This window comes from Sphaeramia orbicularis, chromosome 3 (assembly GCF_902148855.1).
Source record: "Sphaeramia orbicularis chromosome 3, fSphaOr1.1, whole genome shotgun sequence".
NCBI lineage: Eukaryota > Metazoa > Chordata > Actinopteri > Kurtiformes > Apogonidae > Sphaeramia > Sphaeramia orbicularis.
Genome location: NC_043959.1, coordinates 48,332,047 through 48,350,710, shown reverse-complemented (window position 1 = coordinate 48,350,710; position 18,664 = coordinate 48,332,047). Strand labels below are relative to the sequence as shown.

General features: G+C 39.7%; 1 protein-coding gene across 3 annotated transcripts in view; it reads left to right on the top strand.

Moving 5' to 3' along the window:
* The window catches only part of dhx38 (DEAH (Asp-Glu-Ala-His) box polypeptide 38), a 30,009-nt gene extending 24,756 nt beyond the window's left edge, over positions 1-5,253 (top strand). For 2 of the 3 annotated variants that reach the window (XM_030127597.1, XM_030127587.1), the window contains exon 27: positions 1,634-1,715. In XM_030127597.1, coding sequence (XP_029983457.1) covers positions 1,634-1,715 — 82 coding nt within the window. Of the gene's footprint in view, positions 1-1,633 lie in introns of all 3 variants that reach the window. The other variant, XM_030127580.1, reaches the window with a different exon arrangement.
* Positions 5,254-18,664: the final 13,411 nt, after the last annotated feature.

The window sequence follows — 18,664 nt, the reverse complement described above, 5'->3', positions numbered from 1 at the left end:
AAAGAGTAACTTGTAAGTGAGATATAATAACTTATTTTTAGACAATAGATCTTGAAAATCTTATTTCAAGAAATCTTACCAAGATAATTTTCACTTGAATTAAGCAAAAAAAAACCTTGAATTAAGCAAAAAAAAAAAAAAAAAATCTGCCAATGGAACAAGTGAAAATTATCTTGGTAAGATTTCTTGAAATAAGATTTTCAAGATCTATTGTCTAAAAATAAGTTCTTATATCTCACTCACAAGTTACTCTTTTGGTGATTTTGTCTTATTTTAAGTGTGATGAGATATTTGGACTAGAAATGAGAAAAATACACTTGGTAAAATTTTGATTTTTGCAGTGATTGGTCAACTCCATCTGTGGATCACTGACCCACTGATGATCCTGTTGTACTGACCTGTAACTTGTAGGCAGCTCAGAGGTCGTCTACAGGGGTCATTGAAGAAAGCATTTCATTAGACGCACAGTTAGTATGTGTCCCTGAGTGGAGGGTGAGTCATCAATTTGATCATTTCCCAGAACAGGACAGACCCTATTATACTATTAAACATGCCTACTGAATGACTTTTTTATGACGGGTATCACTTTAGTATTAAATTAGATTTCATAGAGACAAATAGATTTCATAAAGGACAAGTGTATTTAAGGGACTTTGAGCTCCTTAAGTGCAATTGTGCATAGTTCAGGCAGGAAACCGAACATTTGGGGCTTTTGGACCGCAGGAACTTTTTCATAGTCGACACCATTGAAGGAAATATCCCCTTTTTGGTGTCTGTGCCGCAGGTACAGACAGTAATCATAGTTCTTGAAAACCATTTAACAGGTTTTTTTTTTTTTTTTGGTAACCTACTTGTCGAAGGACTTGTCCGAAACCTTGAGTAAGTGCATGACCTTGGTCCACACATGAATCAAACTGGCATAACAGAAACTGACATTTTAAAAATCTGTTAGCAGCGTAACAAAAAAAAAAAAAAAAACATTAAAAAAACTCAGAACATCAGCCTTAAAAAATGGAACAAAAATTGTAGAAATGAACTGACATTGAAGTCCAGACTGTAATAAAACAAATACAATGAAAATCGGAGTGGTAAAAACTTCTACTTACTATACCAACCACCAACTGTTTACTCACTTCAACTAAAACAAAAAACTTCATAGCCCACAAGGTGTACATCTCCCTCCACTACTGTTTGCATGTATTTCTGTAATTACCAAACACATACATTTGTTGTGGAGCTATTGTTTAACTGAGAGAAGTGCAGCAATTCCCACTGAAGTGAGCAGGCAGAGCGAGGGGACACAGTGACAGAAGGGGGTTATGGCCTGATGATTGTAATTGGTGTGAGAGTGTGTGTGTATGTGTGGGGAGAGATGAGGCAAGTGTGGGCAGTGTCAGCGTGTCATGCCGCTGTAATTAAAGATGATAGATTGTGCTGTCAAAGGCGTCAGGCTCGACATCCCAACACTCTTCAGAGACACTATCCTGCCCTCTCACTCTCCTCCAGTCCCGCTACTTTCACGTACACTTCAGTTTTTGTGTGTGTATCAAAAGTAAATATAGCCATATGGAACTCATGACTGTAGCCCATTATGTAAAGGTTTTCTGTCTTTTTCTTTTTTTTTTAAATTCAGGGGGGTGAAGATCTGCACACCAGGACGAAAAGAAGAAGTCCCCATGACGCCCAGACGCACCCCCGCTCGTTTCGGACTCTAGACCACATGACCCGCGAAGCTTCGTCTGAACTAATAAGTGGACCACACCAGCACAAACAGAGCAACACCGAGCTGACACAGAATCAGCTGCAGTTCCTCCACCAACCACTAGAGTGAGAACTTGTATAAGGCACAAGACTCAAAGACCAGCTTTGATTCAGAGCCATTTCAACGCCTCCTTTAGCTTTATTCACAAATAGTGGTGTCCGTGGTACAGTGCAGTCATTTATTTCGCTGATATTTAAGGTAATCTTTGCTGTTGTCTTTGTACATTTCATATTTATTAGCTGCCGAATACATTCGTGGCTGTAAAGATGCCACCGCTGTGTTTTTACCTGGAAACATTTACATTTTCTGCCTTTGTTTTTTTTTTTCATTTTTCTTCATTCTCAGTGGGTTTTCAAAGGGGGGACAGAGGAGCAAAGAGTGTCTGGATTTTAGGGTTACTTCTTTCTGTCTTTGCATTTACTGTTTCTTGCACCGTTGAGGCTTACGCAGCATATGTGCCACCATAAAGTGCTCCTCCACTAACTCAAGCACTATTCAAACTGTACTTGTGTCATGAGAGTCTTACACTCTAGAGTTGCATTGTAAAACCTTCGATTACACACACAAAATACACTCATGCAGGCAATTGACCTTATTCTACTTTCTGTTAACCTTATTCCAACAATGTAATATACCACAGTTTTATCACATACAAGTATACTGAGTCAGATTAACCCTAACTGGATTATTTTTTACAGTTGTTTTTGTCGAAACTCAACATATTTCTGTGATTTTGCTTTAAACCGATGCTTTCTTTCGTGTTTTCTATATGTTCCTCTTGTGCGTCATCAGCTGATCATTATATGTGATTTCAGGCAGACGATCTGTAAAGAAACGGTGTAAGTAAAGCCATGTTTGGTAGTGACATTTTTTTTCTTCTATTTTTTTCTACGACTGCAGCATTGCTGATGGGTTTTTTCCTTTACAACATTTTGTAAATGAGAAAAAAAAATAAATGTTAACTATTTTTGTAAGCCAAGGTGATTTCATTGTTTGATGCTGTCATCAGTGCTGATGTTTTTGGCAAGTTTCGACGGGTATTTTTACAATGGCATAGCAGTGGCATTGAAAATAACTCAACAGTAACTGAATATTCGACTGTGCATGGAACAGGAGCAAATACATTAACACAGACACTAACATTTACTTTCATTGTTGGTGAAAACGCAATTTTTTTTATAGATATATCAAGTAAAAACGGTGATATTTTCCCAGTGTACAACATCTTATTCAACTGCCCTAAAGACCTGATATTTCACTGTCGTGTGTGACAAAGAAACCAGCAAATTCTTACTTTTGAGAAGCTGAAACTGGGAAATGTTTAACACATTTGCTTAGAAAATGATAAATGATTGTTTTTTTCCCTGATGATAAACTTGTAATTGTTAACCATCACTGAAATCGGGACAAATTAACCAAAACTAAAATCTAACAGAAGACTAAGATAAACTTTCCTGTAAAACATAGTCACAATTACAGGCTTTAATATTCCTGTATGTACATGTAATTATGTGCCGCCACCACCACCACCAACGCTGTGCCTGTAAACCACATCACTGAGGTGGTCATAATGAAATACCCTGAACATTTGTTTGCATTGTCAGTTTCAGAAGCATACACACACACACACACACACACACACACAACACATAGAGGCAAGTTGAAGTGATCAGAGGGAAGGATCCTGGGTTTGTCCCTCCCTCACTCAGACATTCGCACCCACAGATGTCACACATCTACATGAGTGATCCCGGGGCTTTGAAACCCCTCAGCTGTAAAGACATTGATACGCTTTAGATGAAGAGCCAAGCTATATGTGGGTGGATCTTGTTTCTGGCTTTATTGAAGCTGTATGTAAATCCTCAGGTCACAAGACTGTTGAACAAAAGCCTGGATGGTGTTCCAGTGGCTTCATCATAGTTACGCTGACAATTCTTGATGTCTCTTAGCAGAAACCTCTCTTACTAGCTGCCAGCAATTTGGACGGAAAAGACAAAAAGAAGCTGGTCTGCCTGTGATTTCTTCAAATCTACTCTGCAGATACTAGCATTGTTTTTCTCTTAGTTGAATTCATCTGCGGGGTTTCTTTGTTGTTGGTCAGTGATAGTCTGTCTCAGTGTAACTCTTTATGCAAATGTGCATGATTATGAGCGTTCCCTTGACCCTCCTCAATTCGCCAAGTCGTCTTGATTGAGTATGGCAGGCGGAGGAGGGGATGGATATAATGGACTCCACCAACTTTAATGAGACAAATGTCAGCTGTGGGCTGACATTTTGAAATAGTCCTTGTGAATGACAGTGTCAGCAGTCACCTTTACCAAAGCTTTCCAGGGAAGGTCCCTGTAATGATGGAGGGAATTAAAATGGCCTCCAAGGCGGCAGAGATAGTAGCCACAGGATTAAGGTGCAAAGCCACGCCTCTTAAATGAGCTCTTCTGCCACACCCCAAATAAAGACGCCGGCTTTTCATAAGAGTACAGCTCCTCACTACATACAGTCACCCTGGGATTTGATGCAGGGATTATGGTGAATGTTAGTTGTTGACCACAGTGAGATTTGTTGAGATGTGCTGTCCGTCACATCCAAGGCCCCGCCCCTCCTCGGCTCTCATTCTACCCCCTTGGTTGTGTGTGTGGTGGCAGACAGGGACAGGCTGTGCTGTCATTACAAACTTAATAAGAGCAGAAGTGAGATTGATGAGAAAAACAGAGGTATCAACTGCTCTTTTAATTAACTCCTATCCCATAATGGTGTCGGGACAGAGGCACTGAGCAAAAGAATGAGACATTTTCTTTCTCTTTCCACCCCTTTCTGTTTTGTTGCCTCTCTCACCCCGATAATGAACAGCCTTCTGGGACCCAATTACATCCAAGGCTGCATTAGGAGCACAGCAGGCCCAGTGGAAACTTCAGCTGAGTTTCCCCTCGTCTCCCCCCGCCGCTGCCTGTTACCCTGCTGGAGACGGCCTTCACTTGATTGAATTTTGAATGTTACGTTCCCCCCCCCCCCCCCTCAACTCTTCTCTAGTCCCTCACCTTCACCAGTTCTGAACCCACATGTGGTTCACGATGGAAACAGGAGACAATGTATGCTTGTGGTTAGCTGTCCTTCACTTGATAACTGCTTGCACCGATAGTGGCTTTGTGTTCTATGTGCAACGTGACTCACTAGGCCACAGACAAGGCCCCTGATGGTCTAAGTTGCTACTTCATATAATATTCACTCCTTCTGTGTTGTGACCCTGCTGGATATAACATATTCTTGTGAGACCTTGCGGAGGGTGATGACGGAAAATCCTTGGAATGTGGCCTTTTTGAACTGAATGAACATTATAATTCCATGTGAATGAAACATCCATTCAAGACTGTGCTGACCCCTGGTAAAGTAGTTATCTGAGAATAATCAGGTCTTAAACTGCAAAGACCAGATACACTGTACCTTTCTATTAGGGCTCCTGTGGTACATGATATCAAGGTGGTTGAAAAATGCATAAAAAATACAGTATGAATCATTTTAATAAAGTGTAAATTGAACAAAGTAAAAGCCTTTTTTTTTTCTTTCTTTCAGTGGAAAAGACTAAAGAAACTTCAATATGTTATCACAGCTGTAGATCTTCATCTATCATCCACTAAACAAAAGCATTTTAACTCATTTAGGGCTCATTGTAACTGACCGTGCATAATATTAGATACAATAATAATCATGTAATACTACTCTGGTGTTTTACAATCCAACTTTATTTAGAAAGGATTTTAAAATAACCACAGTGGACCAAAGTGTTGTACAGAAGAATAAAAGCACAATACAAATTAATAAAAGCATTAAAAACATTAAAATCAAGTCAAAATAAAACATTGCACGAGTGTTATTTTCTAAAAGACGATATCATGAAAATCTCATATTGTTGCAATCCTGGTTTCTATTTGAACTGAAAAATAAAGTATTGCAAACCTTAAGTCATCTTTTTAGATTAAGGGTCAGTAGCAAAACTCTAACTACTCGCAAATCCTGAGTCCTTTTACTGTACTGTTTACTTTTTCAGTGGTGCACAATTTGCTTATATAAGTACTGAAAAAAGGATACAAATAAATGGAGAATGTCACCTGTGTATTCATGTTTCCACCCAATTCCTTTAATAAAATTTGGTAATAATTGCATTAACCCTTTCATGCACGAATTATGAGAACCTTAAACAAGATTTTTTTTCCTGAGTGTTTTTATTCCTCTTTAGGCATGAAAAAAACAAGGCAATTGAAAATTTTCTCATGATAAATAAATAAACAAAAAATATATATTAAAAAAAACGAAAAATAAAGTTAAAAAAAGACATACTACTACTACTAATAAAAATGATCTTATGAACCTATTTTACATGAAGTTGCAAAAATGTCCACTCAGCTGGACACTGTGCATTTAATTTTTGAAATGAAGAAACATGTATTTACAGATAAATTGTGTGAAAACTGGGGGGGGGGGGGTTGTAGTTCTGGGGGTGAGAGTATGCTCAGGGAGATCTACACAATGTTACCAATTCATGTCAAAAAAGATATGTAGTGTCTTAAAACTTTAATAAATATATGTGCAAAAACAAACAAAAAAATCCATTAATATATAAGAGAACAGCTGTAGAATAGCTGTCCACTGTAGTGACCAGTATACATGAAAGGGTTAAACTGATATTTCAAGATGATCATCATCCCATGAATATTGCTCATTGCTGCACACTGTTTTTTCCATTTGCAATAAAAAAAATATAACATGCTGCACACTTTTAATACACCTCAGCCAAATGTAGTGTAAGATTCTATTGATAGTTATTGCCCTGTAATTTAGATTAGATTGTCTTTGTGTAAAACTTACAATATACATATTTATATTTGAAAATACTCAGATATTTTAACTGCACAAGGCCATTTGACACTGAAAAATAGGTCAAGGTCACCTATTTTCAATAGACTTCTGCTCCATGCTAAGATGCAGCCACAGTATAAATTTGGTGCAGATCTCTCATTACATTGTTCAGATAATGCGATTATGTCGTTGAATGGACAGACAGACGACAAAACGATTACGATACCCCTTCGGCCAGACGTTGGCCGAGGGGTAAAAACCGAAGCACATGTCCAGGTGTACAGTAAATCTCTTCAGCCAGACTACACAGTTTTCAGTGAGAAGAAGCTGGAGCCTGGGAGGCTATGAGGGAAAGTGTACAGTATGTGACGGCTCATTGTCTTTTAGATGCTCCTAAATGCAATGCTTGGGGATATCAAAGGTATTAATAACAATTATTGGTGTTCTCCACTTTTTGTCAGACACCTTAAGTGTTGTCTATTGACTGCTGCGCTGGAAAAAATGTTGTCTATTGATCTGGCCAGGAAAGAAACCGATGGTGTCCTCTTCCTGAAAGCCCCGAATTAAATCTTAGAAGCTACTGGTGTGTGAATAACATACCTTACATCCCGGTAGCTAGAGGGCTTCGTCGAGTTTACAGCAAATTCACATGCGACAAAGTCTGACAAAACAAGAGATATGGACAAAGAAATGCATGGAATAACAGAACGAAGAAGACGAACTAGGAAATATCTGCAGTTTCCTAGGGAGCAGGAGAGTCATTAGTGCTATTTTAACTTTTCTGTTTTCAGTGGCTTCATACAAACTAGGTAGTATTTGCTTATGTTAGTAAATGTAAGAAAAGTAAAAGCATTGCGGCATCCAGTAATGTTTTTAGCGGTCCATTGTCTCATCCCTAACCAGCGCTGTATACTGTACTACCATGCTTGGTCTACCTCCCTGTGGACTGTATGGTTACTAACAGCTCATCCACTATTGCTTAGGGGTCTTATTTTGTTCTAGAAGAAAGACTTTATACTGTCAAACTCAGACATCCCCTGTGATTGAAGGCCGATGGGCATGGAACTCTCAGAGCTGCCCTCAAAGCTGCAACAATGCCTGCTTTCACACAGCCCACTTCTGGTGGGTGGAGTGGAAGAACAAAGGCAGACTTGTTAAGGTTCAGATGCCTTTATTATTCTTTTATTTGGCTGCAATTTCTTGTCTATCTGCCCATATTCATTAAGATTTTGGCTGCACTGGCTTGTGGGGTGTGTGGATCTTGGAGTAGTTTTTGTGACTTAAGGTTTTCAACATTCGTCAGTTTACTTTTGTTTTGTAGAAATCAGCAAACAGTAACTTTATCATAAAACACATCTCATGTCCATTTTAGCTCATTAAATATTTCACTTTTCTTCAATAAATATAAAATAAAAACAATAGAATGATTTAGAAGATGTAAATAAAACACCATTATCACTTGACCAAACTGTTCCATATGGTAGGTTTTTAATATTTTATATAATAAACCACATTTACAGTTAAATAACCATAAATGAGTATAAACTAATAAAATAGTAGACTGAATTTATGTACACAGAGTAGAAGTTGAAGCTTTCTGTAACATGTGGACCCTGTTTGTGAAAACCTGGTGGGGTTTAACAGAATCCCCCTCTCATGTCTTGCAAAAGCTTATCAAAACAGATAAATGTCTGATTAGGTTCTTGCAGAAGAAGAAAGGCCTTCCCTCCTGGGCCTGCTGAATCTCTCCAAACTAGGCAGCGAATCCTTTTTGGGGTAAGGTGGTTGCACTTGGCAGCTGGGCCTTTCCTCCTCTTCTATAGGCCTTGTCTTCCACTAATCACAGCTCCTCCGTCTGTCAGACTGAAAACACCAGAGACAACATTCACACCATACATACAATGAACATGGGATCAAAGAGCACATGGACCACTACAGACTATGGATGTTTAACACATATGAACGGCTTAATGGAGTTAAACAGTTAGGGTTTGGATTTAATAGTAGTGAGAAGTTGGAAGTGTTATTCCATTTGGAGAGATTAACTAGTTTCACTGAGATAGTTTATTTTTTCATGTATTTGTTTTATAAAAAAACTAGGATAAAATGACATGATTTACAAAAAAAACTGTTTATTGTTCAAAGTAGACCACGAAACACAAACAACGGGAAAATTGCAGTTTTTTTATTTCCTTTTTTTGCTTTATCTAACAATTGTCATCATTATTCATTTTATTTAAGTTAGTTTTCACTTCTAGTTTTAGTATTTATTGTAATATACTGCATCAACTACATGATGCCTAGAGCTGGATGTCATTTGATATGGTACTTTTTTAAATTTTCATTGGACTTAAAGTGGACCTTACTTATTCAGTTCGTGTCCCAGAACTGTAGAACCCGTTGCCCACGGGCTTCAGGGTTCCGGTATCAGTTGTCCCATTTTAAAACCAACTTTTAGACTTTTCCTTTTAATGATTTTATTTACATTTTAAATAGGCATTTTATAATGATTAGACTATTTTTATGTATTACCATTGGATTTGATGTTGTATTATATTGTATATATTTTGATTTTTTTTTTTTTTTCAATGCAATATCCAACTTATTTATTTCATGTGACATTTTTGGCATAAATTCCTTCTTAAATGGTGCATTATTTTATCTTAATATAAAGCACTTTTTGTCTATGTTTTGAAAAATGTGATATGAATAAATAATTACTGACCTGACACTGACACTATAACGATGCTTCTTCTAATATCTTACTTTAAGGAAGAAAAATATTCAAGAAAATCAAAAGAGGAGTAAGTCTCACATATGTGACCTGAACAAAACTGAATCTGTGAACACTTCTGAAAATCACCTGCCAGAGTTAACTTTTGGACCATTTTGAGTTACTAATCCTATTAATACATGTAAATAATTTTGGTAAAATGCAAATTCTCAGCTTTTCTGCTGCATCAAATTAGTCTTTTTTTGATGTTCAGATGTGCCGTAGTAAACATGTCAACACTGTCATCCTCTGTAACACTGATTCATCACTAAAACCAAAACAGTTCTACAAATTGCAGCGGCTGTAGACACTAGTTTTTATGCTCAATGACATATTTTGCTGAAAAAGTAATTTCTTCTTTTTTTCCTGTTTTCATATTGTAACCTTTGAGTTTGCTCTGAGCTTTCATGAACATCTACACTATCAGTAAATTAAATACAGGAAAATACCTCATTTTCACTGAAAAATGTAAAATGCAAAAGATAATATGAAAAAAATGACGATAAATCACTTAGAAAAGGTTAAATGGGGAGATAGACTTATCTGGAAGTCACAAAAACAGGTCTAGGTCTTTAAAGATTAAACATGCTAACTAGTTCTTTCCACTTTGGTGTTTATAAAGGTTTATTTTATTCTATTTGCAAGTATATATTATTTGGGGTTTTCTAAATATCAGTATTGGTGAGCTGACTGTATGAATTAACCTTTATTTAAGCACGTGTCAGCTACAGCAACACTTGAGTAGCTTCTGAATTAGTCACTACAAAGTATGTAATTCCAAAAAAAAAAATCATAAATAGAACTTCCCATGTGGTCATTTTACTGTATATAGTTAGTACATTCATAGCCAGCACATCTGTTAATTTAATTGTAGTAAATGTGAAAATATGGCATGAAAAATTAAATTGGAAGTAACTACAAAAATAATTGTAGGTCTTTGCGGGTTAAAGTTTAGTGGCTGATGATGCTGTGAACTCATTGAATGGTTGACCTGTGACCTCACACATGATGCTGCTACCACCGGTGTGAGTCTGAACTGACCTGCAGATCCTCCAACAGCTGCTGCATCACCAAAGCCTGGTCCACGTACAGTAACTGGAAGGAGAAGAGATTGGCTATCAGCCTGAAAAATCACAGGAACAAACAGAAGGCTGTAACAACGGAGCCCAAATCCCCAATCAGCAATCGCTTGTTAAGCTCTTTTCTGTGTCAAAACACTCCCTCATTACATGAATGGACAAAAAGGTTCATGGCTTTTTCATTTGAAAAACAGGTCTCTAACCAGATGTAAATTCTAACAGAATGCAAATTTGCTCTGCTTATTCTGGCCAGACTCCCACAATGTCCCAATCCCTCTTAAGCCTCTTGTTGACCGCATCTGCCAGCTTTGTGTACACAATTGGCTCCTCAGCTATTCCAACTGCATCGTTAATGTCTGCCCTTTTGTGCTGCTCAACTCCACCGGAATAAACAGAATCACACGTGCAAAATTATTTTCTAACACAGATAATTAGCCAAAGAAACAATCCCGAGTATGAATAAAAATGTGCCTGGGTAACATTATAACTTTTAAACATGGGAAAAGAAGGGATTGGAATGCCAAGGGAAATGAGCTTATCAAATAAAGCTTGAAAATGTGCAGTGAATGAAATGAGTCAATCATTTTAATGTGAGATGGGGGAGCCCTGAGGAGAATAAATAAGCAATCGTCACATCATGCAGGGAGAACAAATGAGCATGGTACACAATTAGGCAGGGTCACATTCTGCCAGAGCTGTGAGCATAGGATGGGCTAATGAGCTGTGTGAGCAAGTGTGTGTGTGGGTCTGTTTGTGCAAATGTGTACAGGAAGGGAAGGAGGAAGTAGGAGATGAAAAGCTGATCCTTAGCCCTCAAAATTCTGATGTACAGACTAAGACAGCCAGACAGACAGACACACACACACACACACACACACACACATACACATACACAAACGGTAAGGCAGGCAAAAGACAAAGATAAAAGTAAAGAGGGACTGGTGGAGGAGAGGTGGGCTATCAGTTGACTTGGCATCTGGGGCAAGTAGACATGCAGCCAGACAGAGCAATGGGCAGGTACGGCAGCCAAACAGACAAAAAGAAGAGAAGTGCCTCAGAAGGACCAACAGCACAGAGCTTTCAAAGGCGACTCATAGTTATTAACTATTCAATCACATAAAGGAGAGCTGAAGGCGTGAAAGGTTGCGGACCGAAGCACTTTTGCTTCAGTGCATTAAGAGCCTGGTCCAGTACTCTGGCTGCGTGAAAGAGAAATAGATTGCCTCCCAGGAAGATGACTGCTCAAAGGAGTTGGCTTTCCCCCCCTTAATAACAGCAATCTGCTGTGAAAATCTAATCCCAAGTACCATTTACACTGAATCTAGATAACTTCTGCTCGGAAAAGCGTACAATATGAATATTTCATTCCCTGATATACAAATAAACAGAACAAACCTCCCCATCAATCAGTGGACGTTCTCGGAGTGAGTGAACTGGAAGAGCAAATCACTAATGAATACCACATTGTAAGGGATACGCACTTTAAAATACTATTGGTGGATTGTACAACTGGCTGAAATCAGAAAACAAAAAGAAAATGTCTCACTAGATCATAAAGTCTGTTTGATTGTTCACACATGGAAACATGACCCATATGGGCATAAAAGCAAACTCTTCAGTGAAAACACTCAATTAGGTAACCTGTGTGTGACAACAAGAACAAACCGAGCATGAACGCTGTCCCTCAATCTAAGTAATAGCTCCATCTTTGCCATTAAAGCCAGATATGGATGCACACTTTAAGCTCCCTGCTCTCTTTCTCGCTGGCCTAATTCCCCCTCCTCAGTGGTGGATAAGAGGGATCAGAAATCCATCCATATGCATGGCCAAATATCGGTAGAGGGGATGTCAGGTCTCAGCCTGGCCAGCTTTCTGAAAGTACTGGTAATGACACTTAATGAAAGCTAGGGAGTCGGGAAAGCCTGTGTATGTACTCCCCAGCCCCCAGCCAGCATCCAGACGAGGCCTTCAGACACCATAAATAAACAAACGTACTGCATGAGAATGGATTCGCTATTTCCCTGGGTTCTCTCAAGCCATTCCATCTGCTTATTTATCTATTTATTATTATTCCCTGGATCTGTGTTGTTACTTTCTGACCACCTCTGTATTGCTGGCACCCTGCAGGCTTTCTGAATGTCCAAAAAGATTCGCTGGCCTCTGCTACCAGTCACCCTCTGGCACTTAATGGACTGAGTTTACATTAGGTCTCCACTGGTGTCGGGCATCCATACATCCATCCATACATACACAAATAAACAAACATACATACATAAGGACAATCTGAAAACAAATATCCATGCATATCACTTATCTGTTATTCAGGATGTTTAAAAGGCATCAGTAGCATACATCTGCTCTAAATGCTTTTTCTTTATATATATCATATTTTCCTTATTCAAGCATTATAAAGTAGAATATATGTGAGTTAGGTTCATCTACATTTTGCCAATAGGTAAGTAAAAGTAGACGCAGAAAAGCCTGAAAAAACAGACCCAAATCAATTTAACTTGTCACAAGCACAGTTTTAATATTATTTAATGACTTGAATGAAGATGTAAGGCTTTTTAAAGGTATCAGTAACACAAATTTGCTTTTAATACTTCTACTTTTTTTAAGGTAATTGTTAACCACAGTTGGATATGTCATATTTTCCTTATTCAAGCATTATTAAGTAGAATATATGTGTTCAGGTCAGTAAAAGTGAACGCAGAAAAGCCTGACTCCCAAAAAAAACAAAAACAAATCAAACTCTCACAAGCACAGATTTAATATTATTTAATGACTTGAATGAAGACGCGTTAAGGCTTTTTAAAGACCCGCAGACATGCTGTTATTACCAATCAAAGGCATTACTCTATTTTCTGTAATTGATTAACAAACTCCACAAAACCCCCACCAGGCTTAGTCAAGCATTGATTTTTTTAATTGGACTAATTCAGCAAACAAAGGAGCTCTTGTGCCTCCCGTGATGCAGGTGATACGGCAGAAGTTGAGGAGAGAATTGTGAGAAAGGCGGCGTGGTTGCAGTGACGCCTGTGGAAGGTGGTGAGGCTCAAAGTAAACAGAGCGAATGAGGGGATAGAGAGGCTCTTCTTAGCACAAGCCCCTAATCAGTACAGTCAACACATGGCAGATTGGGTTCAGATTTTTTTCCTTTGCTCTCCCTCTGCCTCTGTCCTCCCACCATCAAAAATCTTATCCCTTCAATCAGGCCCAATTTCCCTTCTTTCCATTTGAGAGGGATATCAGATAGGAATGTACTGCAGGCAAATGCCAGGTAACACAAACCTGGCTTAGTCTGAGGCAGCCCAGAGTTGGCTGGGAAAAAAAAAAAAAAAAAAAAATCAGATGGATGGCTTCAACTGTGGGGCGCCGTTCTACCAGCAAATAACCCTTTCTCGAGCAACATATGAAATTCATATTTTAGCTCCCTCGGTGATGCTTGAGTGACATGTTTGCTTAAAAGTGTCTTATGTGAACAGAGGGGATTGTAGTAAGCACAAACAGGACGAGCACTGTCTGTCCCGGCCAAAGGAGGAAAGGATGTCCTTGGGTTATTTAGGTGGAAATTTGTCACCTCTAGAGGTTCAAACTGTGTCAGGGAGGAGGTGAGACCCCTTCTTCCACTGCCCCATGTCCTGTGATTACTGAATCCGGCTGCCAGCCTTCATATTTCCCAGCTAACTGCACAAATGTGTCTTTGGTGTTAACAAGCTTTAGCCATCAGTCGAGGGTGGGCCACAAAGGTGGGGTGGACACAAGTTGGCTTGAGTGGAGCAGATTACAGCGGAGGTCAAACCAGGTACAGAAGAGGAGGAGGAGTGCTAAACATGGTTGTATGTAAAGGAGAGAGGGAGATGGGGAACGATGTGCTGGGGTTACATTAGCAGAAAGACCCAGAGGCACGACCCAGGGGGCCGACAGACTTCAAATACCGATGTACAGGCTGTTCAGGGCTCTCAGGCTGCTGATTTCACAGCCGACAAACACAGACCATTAGTCACACAAACACACTGAGGCCTATGCTAATCCCAGAACAAGAAAAATCAACATGACAGCCAATAAAATCCTGGAAGTTATGCAGCAGCTTTGCTTTCAGTGATACTGTCTGTGATGTGCTGGTGAGTGTTTGTATTGACGCGTGTTTTAGACGAACTGCTCCACAAAGCCTCACGCTCTGTCTGAAAGCCCACTACTTTGTCACTGACACCATCTCCAGAGCCGTTCGGAGGGAAAGCAGGGAACATGTAGTCGCAAACAGGAGCTTGTATAGATTTGCAGCCTCTTTTGCAAGAGAACCTGACTTCGTGCCAAGACTACGATAGTTTAACACAGCAGACAGATCAGAGCTGAAGTCACCAAAAAGGCCAGAGTCTGCAACACTTCACACGAAAACCTAACCGAACGCATAGAAAGGAAATCACAATACTAATAAGGATGGTTTGACTGTGTCAGTGGGAGGTGGGGGACTCTGTATTGTGCTTGTAAAAAGGCTTCAGAGACCTAACAAAGAACATGAAACATCATATTGTTAAGAAAGAGGAGCAGATTCTGAAACTTTTGTTTGAGAATATGCTGTGATGAGCTAACATCATCCTGTCATAAAGTTAAAAAGTCCTTCTCAGAAAATATAAAAGCTTGTAAAAATATAGATTGTTCTTTCCATCGCAGAAGTAGATTTCTTAAAGGTCAGTGCTTATGTCATCACCGCAAATTATAGAATCGTTTAATGTCAGTAATTCAGCAGTCAGATCCATACAACCCACAAGTTATGAATCATGATAAAATATAACAAAGTGAAGCCTTTGACTGAGGAGCTTGTGTCAAGGCTTAAAAATTCATAAATTGATAGAAAATCAAAGCACACATTTGACATGTATGTGCTGTGATATTTTCCAGGTTTTGTCAGTGAGAGCTTGTTCTGGTTTACAGTACACCTGAGTTATCTGCTCTTCAATCCTCTTCTCGTCAAGCTCAGCTTTAAGTCTTCTGACCTCAATTTGCTGAGCTTCAACACCTTCGTCTAGGTGGATTCAGACGTACGCGAACACACAAATATTCACTGTATTTCATACAGTAAAGCACATACATAGAATTCTCCTCTGTCCACTTTCTCTTTCCTGGCGGAGATGGATGATCTTTGTGCTTTGCTCTTTTATTCTCAGTGCCAGTTTTTCATTCGCTTGCCTGCAGCAATGTTGGGATATGATAAAATGTGCATTAGCTATTGTTGGGATAGAAACCAATTATTGTGCAAGTGCAGAGAGACCTCAGCAGCGGTATGGTGTGTATTAAGGTCTTACTTGCGTTCGAGGACCGACTGGTTGACAGTCAAAACATCTTGTGGACACGAGAGCTGCCTGACCAAACACAAACCCTCCATGTTATACGGTGATGGCGAGGGAGAAAGAGGGAGGCGAAGCTGAAGGAGACACAAGTAGGAGGGAAGGGAATCATAAACAAGTCCCATATCTTCATGTTCTGTAGCCGATGATCTGAATACTTCAGCAGTCGTTCTATTGTACTTCTTTTGCAAACTCTGGCTTAGAAACTAATAAGACTGTCGCCTCTTTATGCCTTTGAGGCTAAAATAGCACCAAAATGATTAACACCTCCTGCCAATCTTCTTACTTTGTCAGGATATGAACCCATTTTAATTATGATCACATATTTCCCACCTTCTTCAGATTTTATATATAGCCAATTAGAGTGAAAGAAAAGAGTGAAAGAGAACTCTCTGTATCAGTGGGTGACACGTGTCTATTAAGGGGCATTAAAAAAAATAACAATTCTGGTGTATATTTATTCCACTAACTTCGTCTGAAATAATAAATTCATGTGTGTACAACCTGCCTGTGGCTACCCTGTTGTGTCACTTGTTTCCCCAGCTTCAGTCCACAGCCATTTCCTGCTCGTCGGAGAGATGGAGGCTGTGAACACACCACCACCATCACAATGACCTTTCCACAAGCCCAGGGAGCACGCAATGCAGAGGAGAGGCAATAAAAGTAATGAAAGAAGCAAAGGCAATTAAAGTGGTGTGTGTGAGGGGAGCGTGGCGGAGATGAGCCTAACTGGAGGCAGCCCTGGAATGCACTACAGCTCCATATCCCCCATAATCCCTGTGTGATCGCAGAGCAACCCTGGTGTGCTCCCAGTCTGATCATCCTCTCGCAGCATTCACCAGCTAATCCGTGCAAAAGGACAGCCATGCACATACACTGCACAAACAGACACACACACACATACACACGCATACACACACACACACACACACACACACACATTATAGTCATTCGGAAACACGTCCCCACAAACACTGCTACAGTAATTATTATAGGCTGAATGCAATATGTACTGCGCGACAAAGTGAGAAAACTAAAAATAAATTACCAAACACAAATGCATTCAGGCACAGATGCACGCACACACACACACACACTCACACATGTTTAGTTTGAGAAAATGAGTTGCTCTCCTCCCGCCCTCTGCAGCGCAGTGTTTCCTCGCGGGCAGTGAGAATCATTAATGCCCTTCCTCTGATGCAGCCACACAACCAACAGCAATTATTTCTAAAAGCAAAAAGTGAAAACAGACAGCAAACGCACAAATATACACGGCACATAATCATTATTTTTTTGTTAGTCTGGCTGTGTGGGGGTTGAGGAGGTGGCAGCAGCCTGGACTTCATTTTCTCTAGCGGAGTTTACTGACCGCAAAATGACAAGGATGCTTTTCCTAAACCAATTAAGAGGCTGCAGTGCTGCTGTTACCATGTGACATTGACAGCACTTAAGGAGGCTGACGCTAGGCCTTAGAGATGAGCCAGAGATGTGCTCTTGGTCCAGGAGTCAGCACGCACACACACACATATATATACAGAAAAACACACATGCACAGCAACACACAACAGTAACGGAAATGGTACTGTACGGCACAGGGCAAGTAACAGCGCATACACCAGAAGCAGCAAAGCAAAACAAATATATACGTAATAAATGCTAACAGAGTTTCATAATATTGAGGTCTACAAGTGGCTGAAAACAAACATACACTGTTCCAATGGTCATATCAGAGAGAATTAAATACAAGCCTCTGCCCAGGTCTCCAGTTCATGAAAAAGACCTCATTATCTAATCAGCTTTAAGAATACAAAGAAAGGGCAAAGCTTCAAGTTACCCCTTTTCCTGACAACAGACTTGGATCCCGCCTGTAGTGTGCTATTAGTGAAGAGTGTGACCTCTGGAGGTTATGACTCTTCTTGAAAAAGGCTTTGTGGCCCACGCTAATGACCAGGATGGTCTATGAAGGGGCTCAGCTCTGGCCATCTTAAACTAATACGCATGGTTGAAAAAAGAGATGACTCCTTTTTATTCTAAAGCTCTAACATCATAGCTCCGCTCAGGGCACAGACTGGTCAAAGTGCAGCTTAAAGGAGAGAACGCTGGTGTAACTGATCAGCATCAACTGCGGTTCTGGCTGCCCGGATGCTCTGAACACTTTAGAGGAAAAGAAAGAGAAAATTGTGACTCTGCAGCTCATCATGTAAGTGTCTGCTGGTGGCTTGTAGTCTGATCATCTCTTAGTCCTCTCCTGCTGGCCTGCCCTCTACTCTGTCAGCTGGAAACTGCTGTGCTGCAGATGGGACATAACGCTGCTGCACACATGCCAACCCACGCTTCCTCTCTGCCACAGCACACGAAGCAAAACACACACTCCATGTATAATACAAACAAAAAGTAACTCGCTACATGAAAATTTTACAGGGATGTGCATGTTTACGTTTTTAACCAGGTTATCAAGTCAAGTCATAGCTTTATGAAATATAGGTGAAAGAAAAGTACATCGCCACAGCAACAGTAGATCTGAACCATTTTAGCCCCAAAATGAAATTAACATTTGCCAGTCATCACTAGCCTACATGAAGCAAAAAATTTATATCAATCATTTTCTTTTTCATATTCTCTGATTTAATGATAGTAAATAGATTAGAGGAGATGTCCTGGTGGTATAGACTGTACACAAGTGGAGACAATAAAAGAGCTACAGACAGTCTTTTTCAAGGCAGGAGTTTGCATTTTAGACATCAACATGTTGGTTCTTTGGCACCAGAAGTGACCACATAAAGACATCAGCTTACTAACACAATAAAAGGGTAACTTCAATAACATCTGCAAATATCTGACACTCCTGTTT